The following is a 17,129-nucleotide window of genomic DNA, read 5'->3' on the forward strand; positions in this document are numbered from 1 at the left end:
ACAGGACAGATTTCCCCACTGAGGCTGCAGTCCTTTAAGTGGCATATTCCTGCTAACATCGTCTTAGTTTACATAAACAATCAATAACCCATTTTTCCCCAGCGTGACTTTGTGGCAATAGGAGTCTACAATATTACAACTCCTTCAACAGTGAAACCTGCTACCCTGTGGGAGGGAGGCAGCTGACCTCCGTGAAGCCAGCTTCCCCACCTTGCTTGCCCAAATTAGTTTGAAAAGCAGCAAAAGTATCAACCTCCACCCGGTTAAACACAAACTACTTTTTATAATAATAATCTTAATTAGTGTCACAAGTTCGCTTACATTGACACTGCAATGAAGTTACTGTAGCAGTGGTTAGCACAGTGGTTAACACTGTTGCTTCACAGCACCAGGGTCCCAGGTTCAATTCCCAGCTTTGGGTGACTGTGCGGAGTCTATATGTTCTCCCCGTGTCTGCGTGCGTTTTCTCCGGGTGTTCCGGTTTCCTCCAACAATCCCCGAAAGACGTGCTGCTAGGTAATTTGGACATTCTGAATTCTCCCTGTGTACCCGAACAGGTGGCGGAATGTGACGACTAGGGGCTTTTCACAGTAACTTCATTGCAGTGTTCATGTAAGCCTACTTGTGACAATAAAGATTATTAATAAATCCCCTAATCACCGCACTATGGCACCTGTTCGGGTACACGGAGGGAGAATTCAATGTTTAACAAGCACACATCTTTCAGGACTTGTGGGAGGAAACCAGAGCACCCGGAGGAAACCCACGCAGACACGGGGAGAAAGTGCAGGATCTGCAGACAAGCCGGGAATCGAACCTGGGACCCTGGCGCTGTGAAGCAACAGTGCAAATCACTGTGCTACCCTATTTTTACATTGAGACAATACTTTGCATAAAACAGTAAGACACACACCATCTTGTACTACAAGGTCAAAACCTGGGTTTGAACCGCAGGCCAGGAACTTAAAAGCAGAGTTGAGAGTTTGATGCTTTAATGGAGAATAGAGTTAGTTATTTAGGAAATGGAAAGGAAAGTCACCATAGTCCCAGATTACCATAGGCTGTTGAGGGGCCCTGCTCTGCCTCACAAACCAGCTGACCAGCCCCCGTTTAGGACGGATGAGGTAGATAGTCCATGTTTAACACACAGACAAGTACCTTGTTATCAGTGTCCTGGTCAAGCCTCTCTTCAATGATGTGTTCACATGTATAGCAATAGAATGAAGAGCATCAGAGGAAGGGCAATAGATGATGCGGTGTGAGTGTAAATGCGGAGTTAGAAAAGCTATTCATTGTCTGGTGTTAGTGGAGGAATTCATTGCCATGAAACAAAAATATAGAGTTTATCCTTCCTTATTTTAGTCAAAATTATAAAACAATTTCACAAAAGGCAAGCAATAAATCAAACCGAGAACAGGAAGTTCATGGAGGCTCTGATTATACAGAAGCCATTTTAAAGGCCGTTAGTGGTTAGGATTGAGAGCAGATGAATAATTTTAACTGGGAAAAGTCCCAATTGGACTGATGACTCACACCTGAGACACATTTCCTGAAGCAAAAGCAACTCAGCAGTGAAAGTCTTCCTACTTTGAAGACAATACAGGGGTGCTGGTAAATAACGAAGGAGAAATGAAAGGTTCTGCGATCACAGGTCCCGTTGCCAAGGAGTATGCAGATCTGCGGCCCAGGATTGCTTCCAATGCTGGGAGTATTGCATAACAATTGTAAAAGTTTCCTGCAAAGATATGTGCAGTTCAATAAATATTTGTACTCGGAGAAAAAAAAAAAAGACCAACCACACAGACGCTGCTTCAGTGTGGGTACAGGAAAGAAGGCATACAGGTCAGATATCTGTCTGACAGCTTCTTTCAAGGGAGCCAGAAGGAAACGGTGTCACAGACAGTGGGACCCAGTAAAAGTCCAAGATGCGAGAACAGCCTCAGTTACGTTCTACATTGGCTGAGCTTAGCAAGAAAAAGGCCCTATAGATAGTCATCCACTGACAAATCAGAAAAATAAATCAACATTTTATTGGGGAGAGTGAACAGTGCAGATAAACACAACTGGCAGGGACACCGTGGAGGCTTGGTGAGTCTGGCAAGTTCATTTTGAGGGGGTTTTAATGGCAGAAATGGCCCCTCACTCAGTCTGCACAGTGTTCATTCTCAACGCTAGGCACAAACAATTGACCAGAAACACAAATAGAAACCTGGTCCCTTTTCACATCAACTCCCTACATTCACTTATACCTCACAACAGCTCAAATGGCTGCTGAACCAAGCTCATTATTAGATTAGAACTTTTATTTTCTTTTAAATTTAAACTTTTTAAATTAGGCATAAAAAAACTACTTCCAACAGCAGGGGGAAAACCCACCTGCAATAATGCAACTACAATATGAATATCACTGAAGTTTCAGTAACTAAAGTACAGTCCAAATAACTGTAGTGGTCACTTGTGCAGCTGGCGAGATTGTCCACAGGATATTAGGTGGGTGGGTTGAAATCTAGAGACTTAAATTTTGATAGTAGTTGACTGGAAAAGATGTTTCCCGATAATTAAACTGAGTTAGTCACCACTTTCACCTCTTCTTCAGTAAACTAGGTGCCGTTGAAGGGACTCCGGAACCTGCGAAATATTAAATAGGGGATGGGCAGAGGGAATTTGTCCCTTGCTATTCAATGTCAGTTGCAAGTTCAGTACTTGGCCTAGGCAGCGAGGGAAAAAAATTAAATTATCACTAATAACAAAAAAAATACACACACACACACTGCAGATCGCAGAGCAGAAACAGGAACTTTATGCACCGCTGCCTAAGGGGTAACTGCTAGTGACCAGCGTGAAGCAGGAATCCAGCACGGAGTATTATAGGGAGCAAACAAAAAACCCAAACCTCTGTAGTCACATTCAATATCGAATAGATGGTGATTAGTTAACTATATAAGAGACAGGCAGCTCTGAAATCGCATTTCTGGCAGTCGCGATAGAGCAGCAACTTCTCAATATGACTGAAGAAGCCATCACCTTCAGAGCGGCACTGCCTGAATTCACTTTAGGAAACAAAACTGAAGGATACAACAACCAGGACAGTGAATTTGACGGCCAGTGCGACACGTAGAGTGGACAATATCAGGTAGGATTTGACTGCAAACCATGAAGCTTAAGCAATATCAAAATCACCTTGCCATCTGCCAATCTTCAACAGACTCCAGCCTCTGATTTCCTCCAGGCAACGTGGGTCGTATCACACCCACACTGCCCCAGGCATAGCACTACCTGGAGTTCGCAAGAGCGGTTTTGTTACACATTTTGTAGCAATGAAAGAAAGATTAAGGACATCTGCTCCAATAATCCACGCGCTGGATTGATTCGGAAACCTGACTGCATCATACAAACAGGAAGTGGAGTTACAAACACGGGGTTAGTGGGTTTCAGAGAAACACTTTTTTCAAAATTTAAAGTGCCCAATTCTTTTTTTTCCCAATTAAGGGGATATTTGACGTAGTCAATCCACCTACCCTGCACATCTTTGGCTTGTGGTGGTGGTGGTTGGGGGGGGGGGACCCACGCAGACATGGTGAGAATGTGCAAACTTCACATGGACAGTGACCTGGGGCCAGGATCAAACCTAGGTTCTCGGCGCCGTGAGGCAGCAGTGCTAACCACTGCGCCGCCCTATTTCCGAGAAACACTTAAGATAGTCCCAAAGCTGATGTCATAACAAAGTTGAAGCTCTTTCTGCCCTGTATCCACCGAGGCTGCAGTGTAAAATGTTAGCTAATTCACAAAGTTGCCCATCACCACTCCAGATTAATTAGCTGCATTCAGTCTGTTAAGAGTTCAAACAGAAACCAGTGCCGCACAAGACACGACTGATTCCAAAATGGTCACAACAGTGGATGTTCCCAACCCCTACAATTCATGGGGGAAGTGGAAGCACTATGCCCCCTGTCCCTGCTGGCTGGCTGATGTGCTTGCTTGCAGCCGGTTGGGACACTCTAGGTTGCAACACAGGGTCAAGTTTACAAGTGAAAGAAAAATAGAGGAAACCTGCTCACATTTACCTGTCCACGTTCTGATTGGTTGTACACTGAAGCAGGAGGGTCCCGTGTAATGAGGTGACGTACCCCTGCATCACAGACAGTGCTATCTTGCGACTGTGTCGACTTATTTTAAAGCCAAGTATTGAACCCTGTAATAGTCTGCAGAGCTAAATTTTAACATTCAACTTGCCTCAAGCTGACACATGTAAAGCGAAATTCATGTACTTCAATTCAGTGCAATAAGTTCATTCATAACCATTCATTTAAAAAAAAACACAACAAAGGGGAAAGAAATACAATGAGTAGAAACACTTGGCTTCCAAGAACTTGAAACTTTTAAATCCCTTTGAACATCAACACCCTTGCTGCAAACACTGCCTCCTGCTGGTCACATTGCAGTTTGAACTGTACTTGTTATTACAAGCAAAACTTATCCAACAAGTCCGTCGCAGGAAAATCCAGTTTTCTTTTTTTTTTTATAAAATGAAATGTACATCTCTGCTCCAATCACGCATCATTGTTCCGTTAAATTATGGCAAACAGGTCCATTACATAAAAAGTAATGTAATATAAATAGAACCGGTGCAGGAGCCAGGAGTGGTTACAATTCATCTGGAGGGTGTTTGTCTGACTTGCTTTCCAGTTTTCCTTCAGCTGTACCTGGAAGAAACAATTTCCATTAAATGGAAGATCTCATGCAAGAAGCAAAATTGATGAAATATTGATTCTTTTAAAAAAGTACTACAGAGATTGATGAGAACGGTACTGGGGATGAGGGACTTTCAGTTGTGTGGAGAACCTGAAGCAGCCGGGGCTCTTCTTAGAGCAGAGAGAAGGACAAGCGAGATTTCATAGAGGTTTACAAAAACGATGAATGGTATTGATGGAGTCAACGGAGAGAAACTAGTTTCAGATGAAGGAGGGTCAGTAACCAAAAGAACACAGATTTAATTGGTCATTGGCCAAGGAACCAGAAAAGCTTTAAGAAGAAATGTTGCGATCTGGAATGCATGGTCTGAAAAAGGGAGATTCAATAAACACCTATGGGGAGAAATTTGTTTGTGGGGAACGAGCAGAGGAGTGGGATTAATTGGGGAGCTCACTCAAAGAGCTGGCACAAGCACAGTGAAACAAATGGTCACCTTGTGCGGTTCAGGGGATAAGAAAGCAGTGACAAACCTTTTCCACATGCAAAGAGACCGTTTTTGGTATGGCTTTGAATTCTAAAGCCAAATGTTTCAGACAGATGTTACAAACACTCATACAGACGCTCACCTTTACTAGACTCTAACACCACTGGATCTGCTTTCTGAGCCGCACCATCATCAGAGTCGCTTTGAACTTTGTTCTCTGTAGGTGGTGCCTCTCCAGGTTTCACTTCCTTATTCTCTGTTGAGGAGGAAATATTCCCATCGGTGACTCAATCATTCCACAACAGGAAAAGCAGTATTTTCCAAGGTTCCAACCAACCCACCCCCTGAAGGTGCTGACTCTCACTGGGGTACAGACCCCCTCCTCTCCTGAAGGTGCTGACTCTCACTGGGGTACAGACTCCCTCCTCTCCTGAAGGTGCTGACTCTCACTGGGGTACAGGGTCCCCCTCCTCTCCTGAAGGTGCTGACTCTCACTGGGGTACAGACCCCCTCCTCTCTTGACAGTGCTGACTCTCACTGGGGTACAGGGTCCCCCTCCTCCCCTGAAGGTGCTGACTCACTGGGGTACAGGGTCCCCTTCTCCCCTGAAGGTGCCGACTTTCTCTGTGACACAAGTGCTCATGCTGCTGAATTAATGGGGTTATGGATTCATACTATTTATCTGCCCCCCCTCCCCGCCCCCTCACATCGTACAGCCATAAAATCCAGAGACCCCAATCAAGGGCGCAACTGGTCAGTCCTGCCAGACACGGCAATTCCTCAGTTATATCTGTAGCAATAGTGTCCACATTTCACACTCCACAATGAGCTCACCGGAGTCTCCCTCTGCATTTTTCTCAGGCAGAATAACATTCTCACTGTCAGCAGCTGTTGTGTTTTTGTCTTCCATTGTTGTATTTTTCATTTCCTGTGTTGTGTTCTTCTCCTTCCGGGGCTTGGGTTTGGCAAATTTTGCCTTGTTGAGTAAGTATTTGACTTCGCGGTCCAGGAGAGTGAGCTTTGCCTCAATATCTTTGGAGAGTAGAATTGGTTTCTGTGTGGACGGCAACTTATTCTGCGCCTTCACAGTCTCCGTTTTCCACGTCTGAAACACAAGTTAAATATAACTTAACAGCAGAATGTTCCTGGGACTCGCGTCCAGTCACTGGATCCTCCAGAGTCCCACATTATTACAGCTACTCACTCCCCCTCTGCCCAACCCCACACTGATACCTCACACTGGAGTGTGGCTTCAGATCCAGTCCAATCTCTGATATCACACACTGGGATATAGTTCCAAACAATGGATAGTGGGAGGTGGGGCCAAATCAGACTTGGCCATGTCCTCACTCAATACCTAGAGGTCACCAAACATCAATAAGGAATCAAAAGTCAGGATGATGTTAATTCTGGTCTTCCTATAGGGTGGCACGAAGACGCAGTGATTAGCACTGCTGCCTCACCGCGCCAAGGACCCAGGTTCGATCCCGAATCACTGTCCGTGTGGAGTTTGCACATTCTCTCCATGTCTGCGTGGGTCGCAGACAACTCAAAGATGTGTAGGGGAGGTGGATTGGCCATGCTCAATTGCCCCCTAATTGGAAAAAAGAATTGGGTACTCTAAATTTATTTTGAAAAATTCTTGCCTCCCCCCCCCCCCCCCCCCCCCCCCCCCCCCCCCCACTGTCCTAAATGGGTGATGTCCTATTTTTAGACAGTGACCCACTCGTTCTAGATTCTTCCACAAGAGGAAACATCCTGTCCACATCCACCCTGTCAATACCCCTTTCGATAGTTTCGATCACTATCAACAGCTGTTATGTTCTTGTCTGCTTTTGTTGTATTTTTCACTTCCTGTGTTGCGCTTTTTCCTTATTCTTCTAAACTCCGGTGGATACAGGCCTCACCTCTCCAACCTTTCCTCATAAGACAACCCGAACAATCCAGGTATTAGTCTAGTAAACGTTCTCTGAACATTCCCATCTAACACATTTCCATCTTTCCTTAAATAAAGAGACCAACACTGTAAACAGTACTCCAGATGCGGTCTCACCAACACCCTGTACAACTGAAGCAGAACCTCCCTACTTTTGAAATCAATTCCCCTCACGATAAACACGAACATTTGATTATCTTTCCTAATTACTTGCTGCATCTGTACACCAGCCTTTTGTGCTTCATGCACTGGGACTCCCATATCCCTCTGTACCTCAGAGCTCTGCAATCTCTCATCTTTTAGATAATAAACTTCCTTTTTACTCTTCCTGTCAAAATGGACAATTTCACATTTTCCCACATTATATCCCACTTCCCAGATCTTTGCCCCCTCACTTGACCTATATTTTTTCAGTAATTCAAGGGATGTGGGATTTGTTGGCTAGGCCAGCATTCATGATGGTGAGCTGCCTTCTTGAACCGCTGCAGTCCATGTGGTGTAGGTACACCCACAGTGCTGGTAGAGAGGGAGTTCTAGGATTTTGACCCAGCGACAGTGGAGGAACGGGATATATTTCCAAGTCAGGATGGTGAGTGATTTGGAGGGGAACATCCAGATGGTGGAGTTCCCAGGTATCTGCTGCCTTTTTCCTTCTAATTGGTAACAATCGTGGATTAGGAAGGTGCTGTCTAAGGAGCCTTGACGATTCCTGCAGTGTATCTTGTAGACGGTACACACGGCTGTCACCGTTTGTTGATGGTGGTGGAGGCAATTAATGTTTGTGGAAGGGGTGCCAATCAAGTAGGACTGCTTTGTCCTGGATGGTGTTGAGCTTCCTGGAGCTGCACTCATCCAGGCAAGTGGAGAATATTCCAACACACTCCTGACATGCGCCTTGTGGATGATGGTGGACAGGTGGATGGATGGTCCACAAGGATTGTGCAGTGGTCACTCCTACTGATACGGCCATGACAGATGCACCTGCAGCAGGATGAGATCAAGTACAGTTTTCCCCTTTTTTTGGTTCCCTTGCCACCAGCCGCAGATCCAGGCTGGCAGCTATGCGCTTTAGGACTCGACCGGCTCAATCTCTAGTGGTGCGATTGAATCACTCGATGGACATTGAAGTTTCCACCCAGGGAACATTCTACACCTTGTCAGCCTCAGTCCTTCCTCCAAGTGGTGTTCAACATGAAGAGGTACTGATTCATCAGCCGAGGGGGGAGGTATGTGGCAATCAGCAGGTTTCTTTGCCTACGTTTGACCTGATGTCTGGGGACTAGAGTTGATGTTGAGAACTGCCAGGGTAACTCCCTCCTGAATGCATACCATTGTGACCCATTCTCTGGTGGATCCAACCTGTCAGTGGGACAGCACACACCCATGAATGGTGATGGTGGTGTCTGGGACGTTGTCTGTAAGGTATGATTTCATCAGTATGACTATGTCAGGCTGTTGCTTGACTAGTTTGTGAGACACGGAGGCAGTGGCATGGTGGTATTGTCACTGGATCAGCAATCCAGAGACCCAGGGAAAGATCTGGGTTCAAATCCCATCAAGGCTGTTGGTGAAAGCGGAGTTCAATAACAACCTGGAATTAAAAGTTTAATATTAAATCATTGACACTTGTAAAAATCCACCTGGTTCACCAATGTCCTTTAGGGAAGGAAATCTGTCGTCCATATCTGGTCTGGCCTACAATGTGGTGGGCTCTTAAAAGCCCTCTGAAATGGAGGGCAGTTAGGAATGGGCAATAAATGCTGGCCCAGCCAGAGACCTTCACATCCCATAAAGGAATACGTTTTGGCACGAGCCCCTACACCCAATGTCAGTCAGGAAGACTGTGATGTTCGACTGGGCTGACGTTGTCATTTCTGGTGCCTAAGTCGATGCCTGGTTGTCCGTCCGGCTTCGTGGCCTTTTGCAGACTTTGTAACAGTTAGGAATGCCTGTTGCTGCTCCTGGCACGCTCTCCTCCAGCCTTTGAGCCAGGGTTTACCCCAGGCTTGGTGGTAACGGTAGAGTGAGGTTAGAGATTGTGGTTCAGTACACGATACAACGGAGTGGATTACTGGGTCATTTCAGTGGGTATTTAAGAGTCAACCACATTGCTGTGGGGCTGGAGTCACATGTAGGCCAGCCCAGGCTAGGACGGCAGATTTCCTTTGCTAAAGAACACTAATGAACCAGATGGGGTTTTACAACAGTCAATAATGGTTTCATGGAGGTCATTAGACTTTTAATTCCAGATTTTTTATTGAATATCAGCTGCCATGTTGGGCTTTGAACCTGGGTCCCCAGAGCATTACTCTGGGTCCCGATTACTAATCCAGCAACAATACTACAATGCCACCGAGTTCCCTTTGTGGCCTTGTTTTGTCCTCTTCACATCTTACTACTCTACCTATCTGAGTCATCAGCAAACATCCCTTCATCCAAGTCATTTATATAAATTATAAAAAGTTGAGGCCCCAGCATTGATCACGTGTTTACTCTTGCCAAAAACAAATGCCCCATTTATGCCAACTCTGTTTCCTGATAGCCAGTCAATCTTCCAGCCATGCCAATATGCTACTCCTACACCGGTCAATCTTCTAGCCATTGGTTAATCCTATCTTTTACACAATACCCGGTCTAGTGTAGCCCACTCCCTGATTGGTGCCAGAACATGGTGTTTGAAGAAATTTTCCAAAAGCATTCTGTGAATTCTTCATCTAGGCTACCTTATCAAATCTGATTTCCTAGTCTGTATGCAGATTAAAATCCCCTTGGATTATCACCAATCCGTTCTGACAATCTCCCATTACCTAATCCTTTACATCCTGTCCTACCCAATGGTTACTGTTATGGGGCCTGACTACCATTCCCACAAATGACTTATTGCTTTTCGCATTTCTCATCTCTACACAAACCGTTTCCACATCCTGGTTTCTTGAATTTAGCTCATCCCTCTCTAATGTGCTAATTACATTAATTACCAGTCACCCCTCCACCTTTTGTGAGCTTCCTGTCCTTCCTAAATGTCACATACCCTTCAATATGTAGGTCCCAACCCAAGTCGGTTTTGTTTTAATGTGTATATTCAGATAGAGCCTTTAGTTTTGTTGTTTTATTACTTTTGTGACCTCAAGTCTTATCTGTTGATTTACTCTCGGATTTGTACTCCCTGTACTCTGTCTCTTCTTGTTATGGTCTGTCTATCATTTCCAACATTAATATCTTTCCCTCTTGCCTCTACTCTCCTCCTTGATTTACCACATCTTTCCAAATTTGATCCCTTGCCCCCACTATTTTGTTGAAAACCTTCTATACTTGCCTAGTTACATGATTTGCTAGATCACTGGGATCAGCATGATTCAGGTGTAGACCGTCTCAAATGGTACAGCACCCTTTCCACAGCCAGTGCCCCACGCACCGGGACCCACTTTTCCCACATCAGTCTTTGAGCCACGCATTCATCTCTCTAATTCTATGTGCTCCGTATCAATTCACCCGTGGCTCAGGTAATAATCCAGAGATTCTTACGTTGAGGTTCTGAGTTTTAATTTAGTGCCGAGCTTCTCATTCTTTCCTATGTCACTGGTACCTACATAGAGCACGACATCTGGATCCTCCCCCACGCACTGCAAGTTGCTCCCCTGTCCGGAGCAGATGTCCTGAACCCTGGCACCAGACAGGCAACACAGCCGCCTGGACTCCCGCTCTTTGCTGCAGCGACAGTGTCAATCCCCATCCCTATACTGTCCCCGACTACCACTAACTTCTTATGTGCACCCCCAACTTGAATGGCTTCCTGTACCGCGGCACCATGGTCAATCAACTCATCCACTCTGCAGCCCCCACTCTCACCCAAATAAGCTCAGAAAGCTCAAACTTGTTGGACAATTGCCAAGGCTGAGGCTCCTGCACTCTGGGTCCATTTACCTGACTCATTTGCACACACTCTTGTCCTTGACCACTAACCAAATCAGAACCCCAACCTAAATGGCTTGACTGCCTTAGTGTCCAAACATCTATCAATCACCGTCTTGAATATAATCAACAGCTGAGCATCCACGGTTGTGTGAAACCCAGATTTTGACTGAAGAAATGTACCTTCATCTCAGTCTTAAATAATTTCTTATCCTCTGGCTCGGAGCCCCAGTTTGAGACTCTCCTACCTCCCGGCATCTAACCCATCAAGCCAACCCTCAAAGGCAAGGAAGCCAAAACTGCACAAGTTCTTATCGGAATTGCACATGTGGCACCACTCAAAAATCAGATCCAGAATCTTGGGCTTCAAGACCACGATTCAGAGACTCTACAGGCAATACCCCTCTAAATAGGGGCTGGTTTAGCACACTGGGCTAAATAGCTGGCTTTTAAAGCAGACCAAGGCAGGCCAGCAGCACGGTTCAATTCCCGTACCAGCCTCCCCGAACAGGCGCTGGAATGTGGCGACTACTTTTCACAGTAACTTCATCGAAGCCTACTTGTGACAATAAGCGATTTTCATTTTTCAATAAAACATTAGCACCCGAATGAACATTCAGCCCTTGCCTATAATTATTGCTCCCTCACCTCACGTTGGATAGAGATAGGAAAGACCTCTTTTTCAAAATTCAAGTCAGGTTTCACCCAGTTTAGTAGTTTTGTCTTCAGCAATGATTGGATTCTGATGTACTTACTGTTGTCTCAGTGATGACCTTTTCCAGCGTGCTTAACTCCACCGCTGTGAAAATGTGGTCAGCCTCTGGAATGAGTTGAGCTCCTCTGAAGTTACAAACAAGAGAGAGTGAGAAATTTTTTGAGAGAGAAAATTGTTACTGCCACCCTGCTGCTTCCATTTGCTTGCCTAGGTAAGCAGACCCATTCCAAACTGAACCATTTAGATCTAGACTTTATTCAGGGAGCAGCTGAGCACAAACGACTCTGTTCAACTTGGTCTGGGCCAAGCAAGTCCACCTCAGCCAGTTTGAGACTAGAGGCCTGACAGCACTAATGAACCAGGGATCCCATTCACTTCCTGGGGAGCCCTGCTGAGAATGTGGACTTCAAATGAAGATAGAACTGAACCAAAGTACAACTGACAGCCCCCCCCCCCACCCCCCCCCGACTTAATAACGGAATAGGTTACTGCCAGTGATGTTTCATAGAAGCAGGTCTGGAGGATACCCACGGAACCAGACCCTCCTGAATCACTGCCATCGTCCACTGAACCATCTACTTAAAGAGCAGTGAAAAGATAGGTCAACCTCTGCCCAGGAGTTTATTCCCTTCACCAGGGGACTTACTTGAGGAAGATGGTAGAGTGATTGAGCATGTTGTCCAATGCAGAGAGGCGGTCTGGCCACTTTCTCCTCTCTTCAACTTTGAAGAAGAGTTCCTTGCACATCTTCCGTAGCTCAGAGAGCTTTGCTTTTAGTTCCTAAGCACACAAAGGTATAATTCACTGGCAAAATCCCAGCATGCACAAATAACACAAAACAGAATGCTCTCAGCGTTTGGCCCAGTAAAATTCTGCGTTACACATGGTGGTAATATTGAACTACAGACTTATCAAGGTTGCATCTGGGACTCGGTATCAGCGATATTACCACCCTGTCAGACTAAGCAATTCACCCCCAGTATCAGTTTTATTTAAGCTTGGGTTTAAACTCAAGCCTCACACTTGCCCCATTTGGTTTTTGTACAGTACCTACCAATGAAAATTTGTCAATATTGTTTGCTGCTAGACCAGTTATCCCCAGGATCAGAATTTAAAAAACAGCCAACTAAAACCTGTGTAGCGGCAGCATATCCATCCTCATCCAGCCAGTTTGCGGCCTCGCTGAGTTTAGTAGAGATCTGTTCCCGTTCATCTTGTGTGGAGACTGCCTGATACTCATCCTGGTACAGCTTGTCCTGCGGAACAGTAGCAAAGGTGAACATCTGCAGGCTTAAAAAGTAAATCCAGACACAGAATAAACTTAAGCTTAAAAATAAGAATGGCCTACTGATATTTCCCCTTCGCAGCGAGTGCCTGTTCTCTGCTGAAAGGCCAGAGCTAGCTCTAAACTCCTCCATGCAGGAATACAGCAGGACACTGACTTGCTGTGTCGGGCACAGCTTCCCACACACCAAAATATTATTTCCTTCAAGACATTAGGTACTTTCATCCAGCCAGAAGATTGAAACAGAAAAGCCTTTATTTCTAGAGCACCTTTTCATCAGTTCAGGAATCCGAAAACGTTTCACAGCTAATGAAATATTTTCTGAAGTGTAGACATTGTCGTAATGTAGGAAACAGGGCAGCCACTCTGCACACAGCAAACCTCCACAATGTGACAACGACCAGGTCACTCTGCACACAGCAAACCTCCACAGTGTGACAACGACCAGATCACTCTGCACACAGCTAACCTCCACAATGTGACAACGACCAGGTCACTCTGCACACAGCAAACCTCCACAATGTGACAACGACCAGATCACTCTGCACACAACAAACCTCCACAATGTGACAACGACTAGGTCATTCTGCACACAGCAAACCTCCACAATGTGACAACGACCAGATAATTTCTGTAATATTGACTATGGAATAAGTAATTGACCAGGACAACATGGATAACTTCCCTGCTCTGTGAAACAGCGTTATGAGACCTTCTAAATCCACCTGCAAGGGCAGGTGGAGTCTCAATTTAATGTTTCACCTAAAAGTCAGCAGCTCCAGCACTCCCTCAGTTCTGCACTGGGAGTGGCGGTCTAAGTTTTTGTGCTCTAAATCAGACTTGAACCCACAACGCTCTACTTTAGGTGAGACTGCTACTCAGAGCCGCACTGACATGCAACCCTCCTCTCACTGAGATAATGTTAAGCTTCTCAATCCGAGAGAGAAACTCACTGCAACAGATCGCCTTTTATGACTTAAATATAGAGTAGCACCACCCAATATAAAAAGTAATTTAAAGGTTATAGTTACCACACTAAGAATAGAGATATGGCCTTCACAGCGATTAAATCATGTCTGTTCTAACAATTTGGCGGTTACCTGCACCTTGTCTAGGAAACTGGTTTATAAAAATTGAACTGCCATGTTTACACAATAGTGACCACAGGATATCAGTTAACACGATTATTTGAGAATATAGTTACCAATTTTCTCTACCAGCAAGGTCTGAAATCACACATCCTCTTTTGTCCCAGTTGCAAACTGTTGCAGTTGCTCAAGAGTATCAGTTGTAAAAGGTACACATCGAAACACAGCATCAACACATTTGTTTGCACTCGAGCCTCAATTCTTAACCAGACTGCCCCTCAAGACTGCTAACAACTATACTGAGTAAACAAGGATCAAACATTTATTAAGAATCCTTTAGAAAGTGAAAAGCATTTGTTTTAGCAGCGTGTAAACCAGTGACCTATAACTCAATAATCTTAAAATGAATACCCATCAATCAGACAGCGAGCAGGGAAAATACTCTTACAGCAGAAGCAGAACACTCGCTTGAAGGGTCAGCAAAGATCGCTGGATCCTCGGGAAACACTGTGGAAAGTGTCAGCTTCTGCAGTGGTCACCACACAAGGCTGTGGCCCGATACTCTTCACGGCACCAGTCTTGTGATACAACTGCACCAAACGCTGTTGCCTGCAGGCGCTGGGGTCTAATCCAGGAGAGGGCAGCACAACCCTCAAGGATCCCAATGTCCTTCACAAATCACACTCCAGAACAGTCACGATTACAAACATCCTGTGCTTATAGCAGTAGCTGGGCTGGAGAGCATACTTCTAACAAACCCAATAAACAGCCTCTCCCCAAAACTGCTGAGTTCACCCCGATTTGAGAGTCGATGCCCCACGCTGCTGATGGTCAACAATCAGTTATTTTAAGAGATCTAATGCGTATAGACGGTCAATAGAGAATTAACGGTGCTATATTTAAATGCGCGCAGTGTACGGAACAAGGTAGATGAGCTTGTGGCCCAGATTGTGACTGGCAGGTATGATGTGGTAGGCATCACAGACACATGGTTGCAGGGGGTTCAGGACTGGCATTTAAACATCCAGGGATTCACAACCTATCGAAAAGACAGAGAGGTGGGCAGAGGGGGCGGGGTTGCCTTGTTAATTAGGAATGAAATTAAATCAACAGCACTAAACGACATAGGGTCAGATGATGTGGAGTCTGTGTGGGTAGAGTTGAGGAACCACAAAGGCAAAAAAACCATAATGGGAGTTATGTACAGGCCTCCTAACAGTGGTCAGGACCAGGGGCACAAAATGCACCACAAAATAGAAAGTGCATGTCAGAAAGGCAAGGTCACAGTGATCATGGGGGACTTTAATATGCAGGTGGACTGGGTAAACAATGCTGCCAGTGGACCCAAAGAAAGGGAATTCATTGAATGTTTACAGGAGGGCTTTTTGGAACAGCTTGTGATGGAGCCCACGAGGGAACAGGCCATTCTGGACTTAGTTTTATGTAATGAGCCAGACTTGATTAAAGATCTGAAAGTAAGGGAGCACTTAGGAGGCAGTGATCATAATACGGTCGAATTCAATCTCCAATTTGAAAGAAAGAAGGTAGAATGAGATGTAAAGGTGTTACAGTTAAATAAAGGTAACTACAGGGGCATGAGGGAGGAACTGACGAAAATCGACTGGGAACAGAGCCTAGTGGGAAAGACAGTAGAACAGCAATGGCAGGAGTTTCTGGGAGTAATTGAGGACACAGTACAGAGGTTCATCCCAAAGAAAAGAAAGGTTATCAGAGGGGGGATTAGGCAGCCATGGCTGACAAAGGAAGTTAGGGAATGCATCAAAGCAAAAGAGAAAGCCTATAATGTGGCAAAGAGTAGTGGGAAGTCAGAAGATTGGGAAGGCTACAAAAACAAACAGAAGATAACAAAGAGAGAGATAAGGAAAGAGAGGATCAAATTTGAAGGTAGGCTAGCCAGTAACATTAGGAATGATAGTAAAAGTTTCTTTAAATACATTAAAAACAAACGGGAGGCAAGAGTTGACATTGGGCCGCTCCAAAATGCGCTGGTAATTTTGTGATGGGAGACAAGGAAATAGCTGAGGAACTGAATAAGTACTTTGCGTCAGTCTTCACAGTAGAAGACATGAGTAATATCCCAACAATTCCGGAGAGTCAGGGGGCAGAGTTGAATATGGTAGCCATCACAAAGGAGAAAGTGCTAGAGAAACTAAGCGGTCTAAAAATTGATTATTCTCCGGGCCCAGATGGGCTACATCCTCGAGTTCTAAAGGAGCTAGCTGAAGAAATAGTGGAGGCGTTAGTTATGATCTTTCAAAAGTCACTAGAGTCAGGGAAAGTCCCAGAGGATTGGAAAATCGCTGTTGTAACCCCCCTGATCAAGAAGGGAACAAGGAAAAAGATGGAAAATTATAGGCCAATTAGCCTAACCTCGGTTGTTGGCAAGATTCTAGAATCCATTGTTAAGGATGAGATTTCTAAATTCTTGGAAGTGCAGGGTCGGATTAGGACAAGTCAGCATGGATTTAGTAAGGGGAGGTCGTGCCTGACAAACCTGTTAGAGTTCTTTGAAGAGATAACAAATAGGTTAGACCAAGGAGAGCCAATGGATGTTATCTATCTTGACTTCCAAAAGGCCTTTGATAAGGTGCCTCACGGGAGACTGCCTAGTAAAATAAGGGCCCATGGTATTCGAGGCAAGGTACTAACATGGATTGACGATTGGCTGTCAGACAGAAGGCAGAGAGTTGGTATAAAAGGTTCTTTTTCGGAATGGCAACCGGTGACGAGTGGTGTCCCGCAGGGTTCAGTGTTGGGGCCACAGCTGTTCTCTTTATATATTAACGATCTAGATGACGGGACTGAGGGCATTCTGGCTAAGTTTGCCGATGATACAAAGATAGGTGGGGGGGCAGGTAGTATGGAGGAGGTGGGGAGGCTGCAGAAAGATTTAGACAGTTTAGGAGAGTGGTCCAAGAAATGGCTGATGAAATTCAACTTGGGCAAGTGCGAGGTCTTGCACTTTGGAAAAAAGAATTGAGGCGTGGACTATTTTC

General features: G+C 45.2%; 1 protein-coding gene across 1 annotated transcript in view; it reads right to left on the reverse strand.

The window, feature by feature from the left end:
- Positions 1 to 2,011: 2,011 nt before the first annotated feature.
- The window catches only part of hyou1 (hypoxia up-regulated 1), a 65,035-nt gene continuing 49,917 nt past the window's right edge, over positions 2,012 to 17,129 (reverse strand). The window contains exons 20-25 of the mRNA XM_072486370.1: positions 12,873 to 12,995; positions 12,386 to 12,519; positions 11,780 to 11,864; positions 6,011 to 6,281; positions 5,319 to 5,432; positions 2,012 to 4,703 (exon numbers count right to left, since the gene is read on the reverse strand). Of these exons, the coding sequence (XP_072342471.1) occupies positions 4,645 to 4,703; positions 5,319 to 5,432; positions 6,011 to 6,281; positions 11,780 to 11,864; positions 12,386 to 12,519; positions 12,873 to 12,995 (786 nt within the window). The 3' untranslated portion in view covers positions 2,012 to 4,644. The remainder of the gene's footprint in view (positions 4,704 to 5,318; positions 5,433 to 6,010; positions 6,282 to 11,779; positions 11,865 to 12,385; positions 12,520 to 12,872; positions 12,996 to 17,129) is intronic.

Source organism: Scyliorhinus torazame, chromosome 21, assembly GCF_047496885.1.
Source record: "Scyliorhinus torazame isolate Kashiwa2021f chromosome 21, sScyTor2.1, whole genome shotgun sequence".
Classification (NCBI taxonomy): domain Eukaryota; kingdom Metazoa; phylum Chordata; class Chondrichthyes; order Carcharhiniformes; family Scyliorhinidae; genus Scyliorhinus; species Scyliorhinus torazame.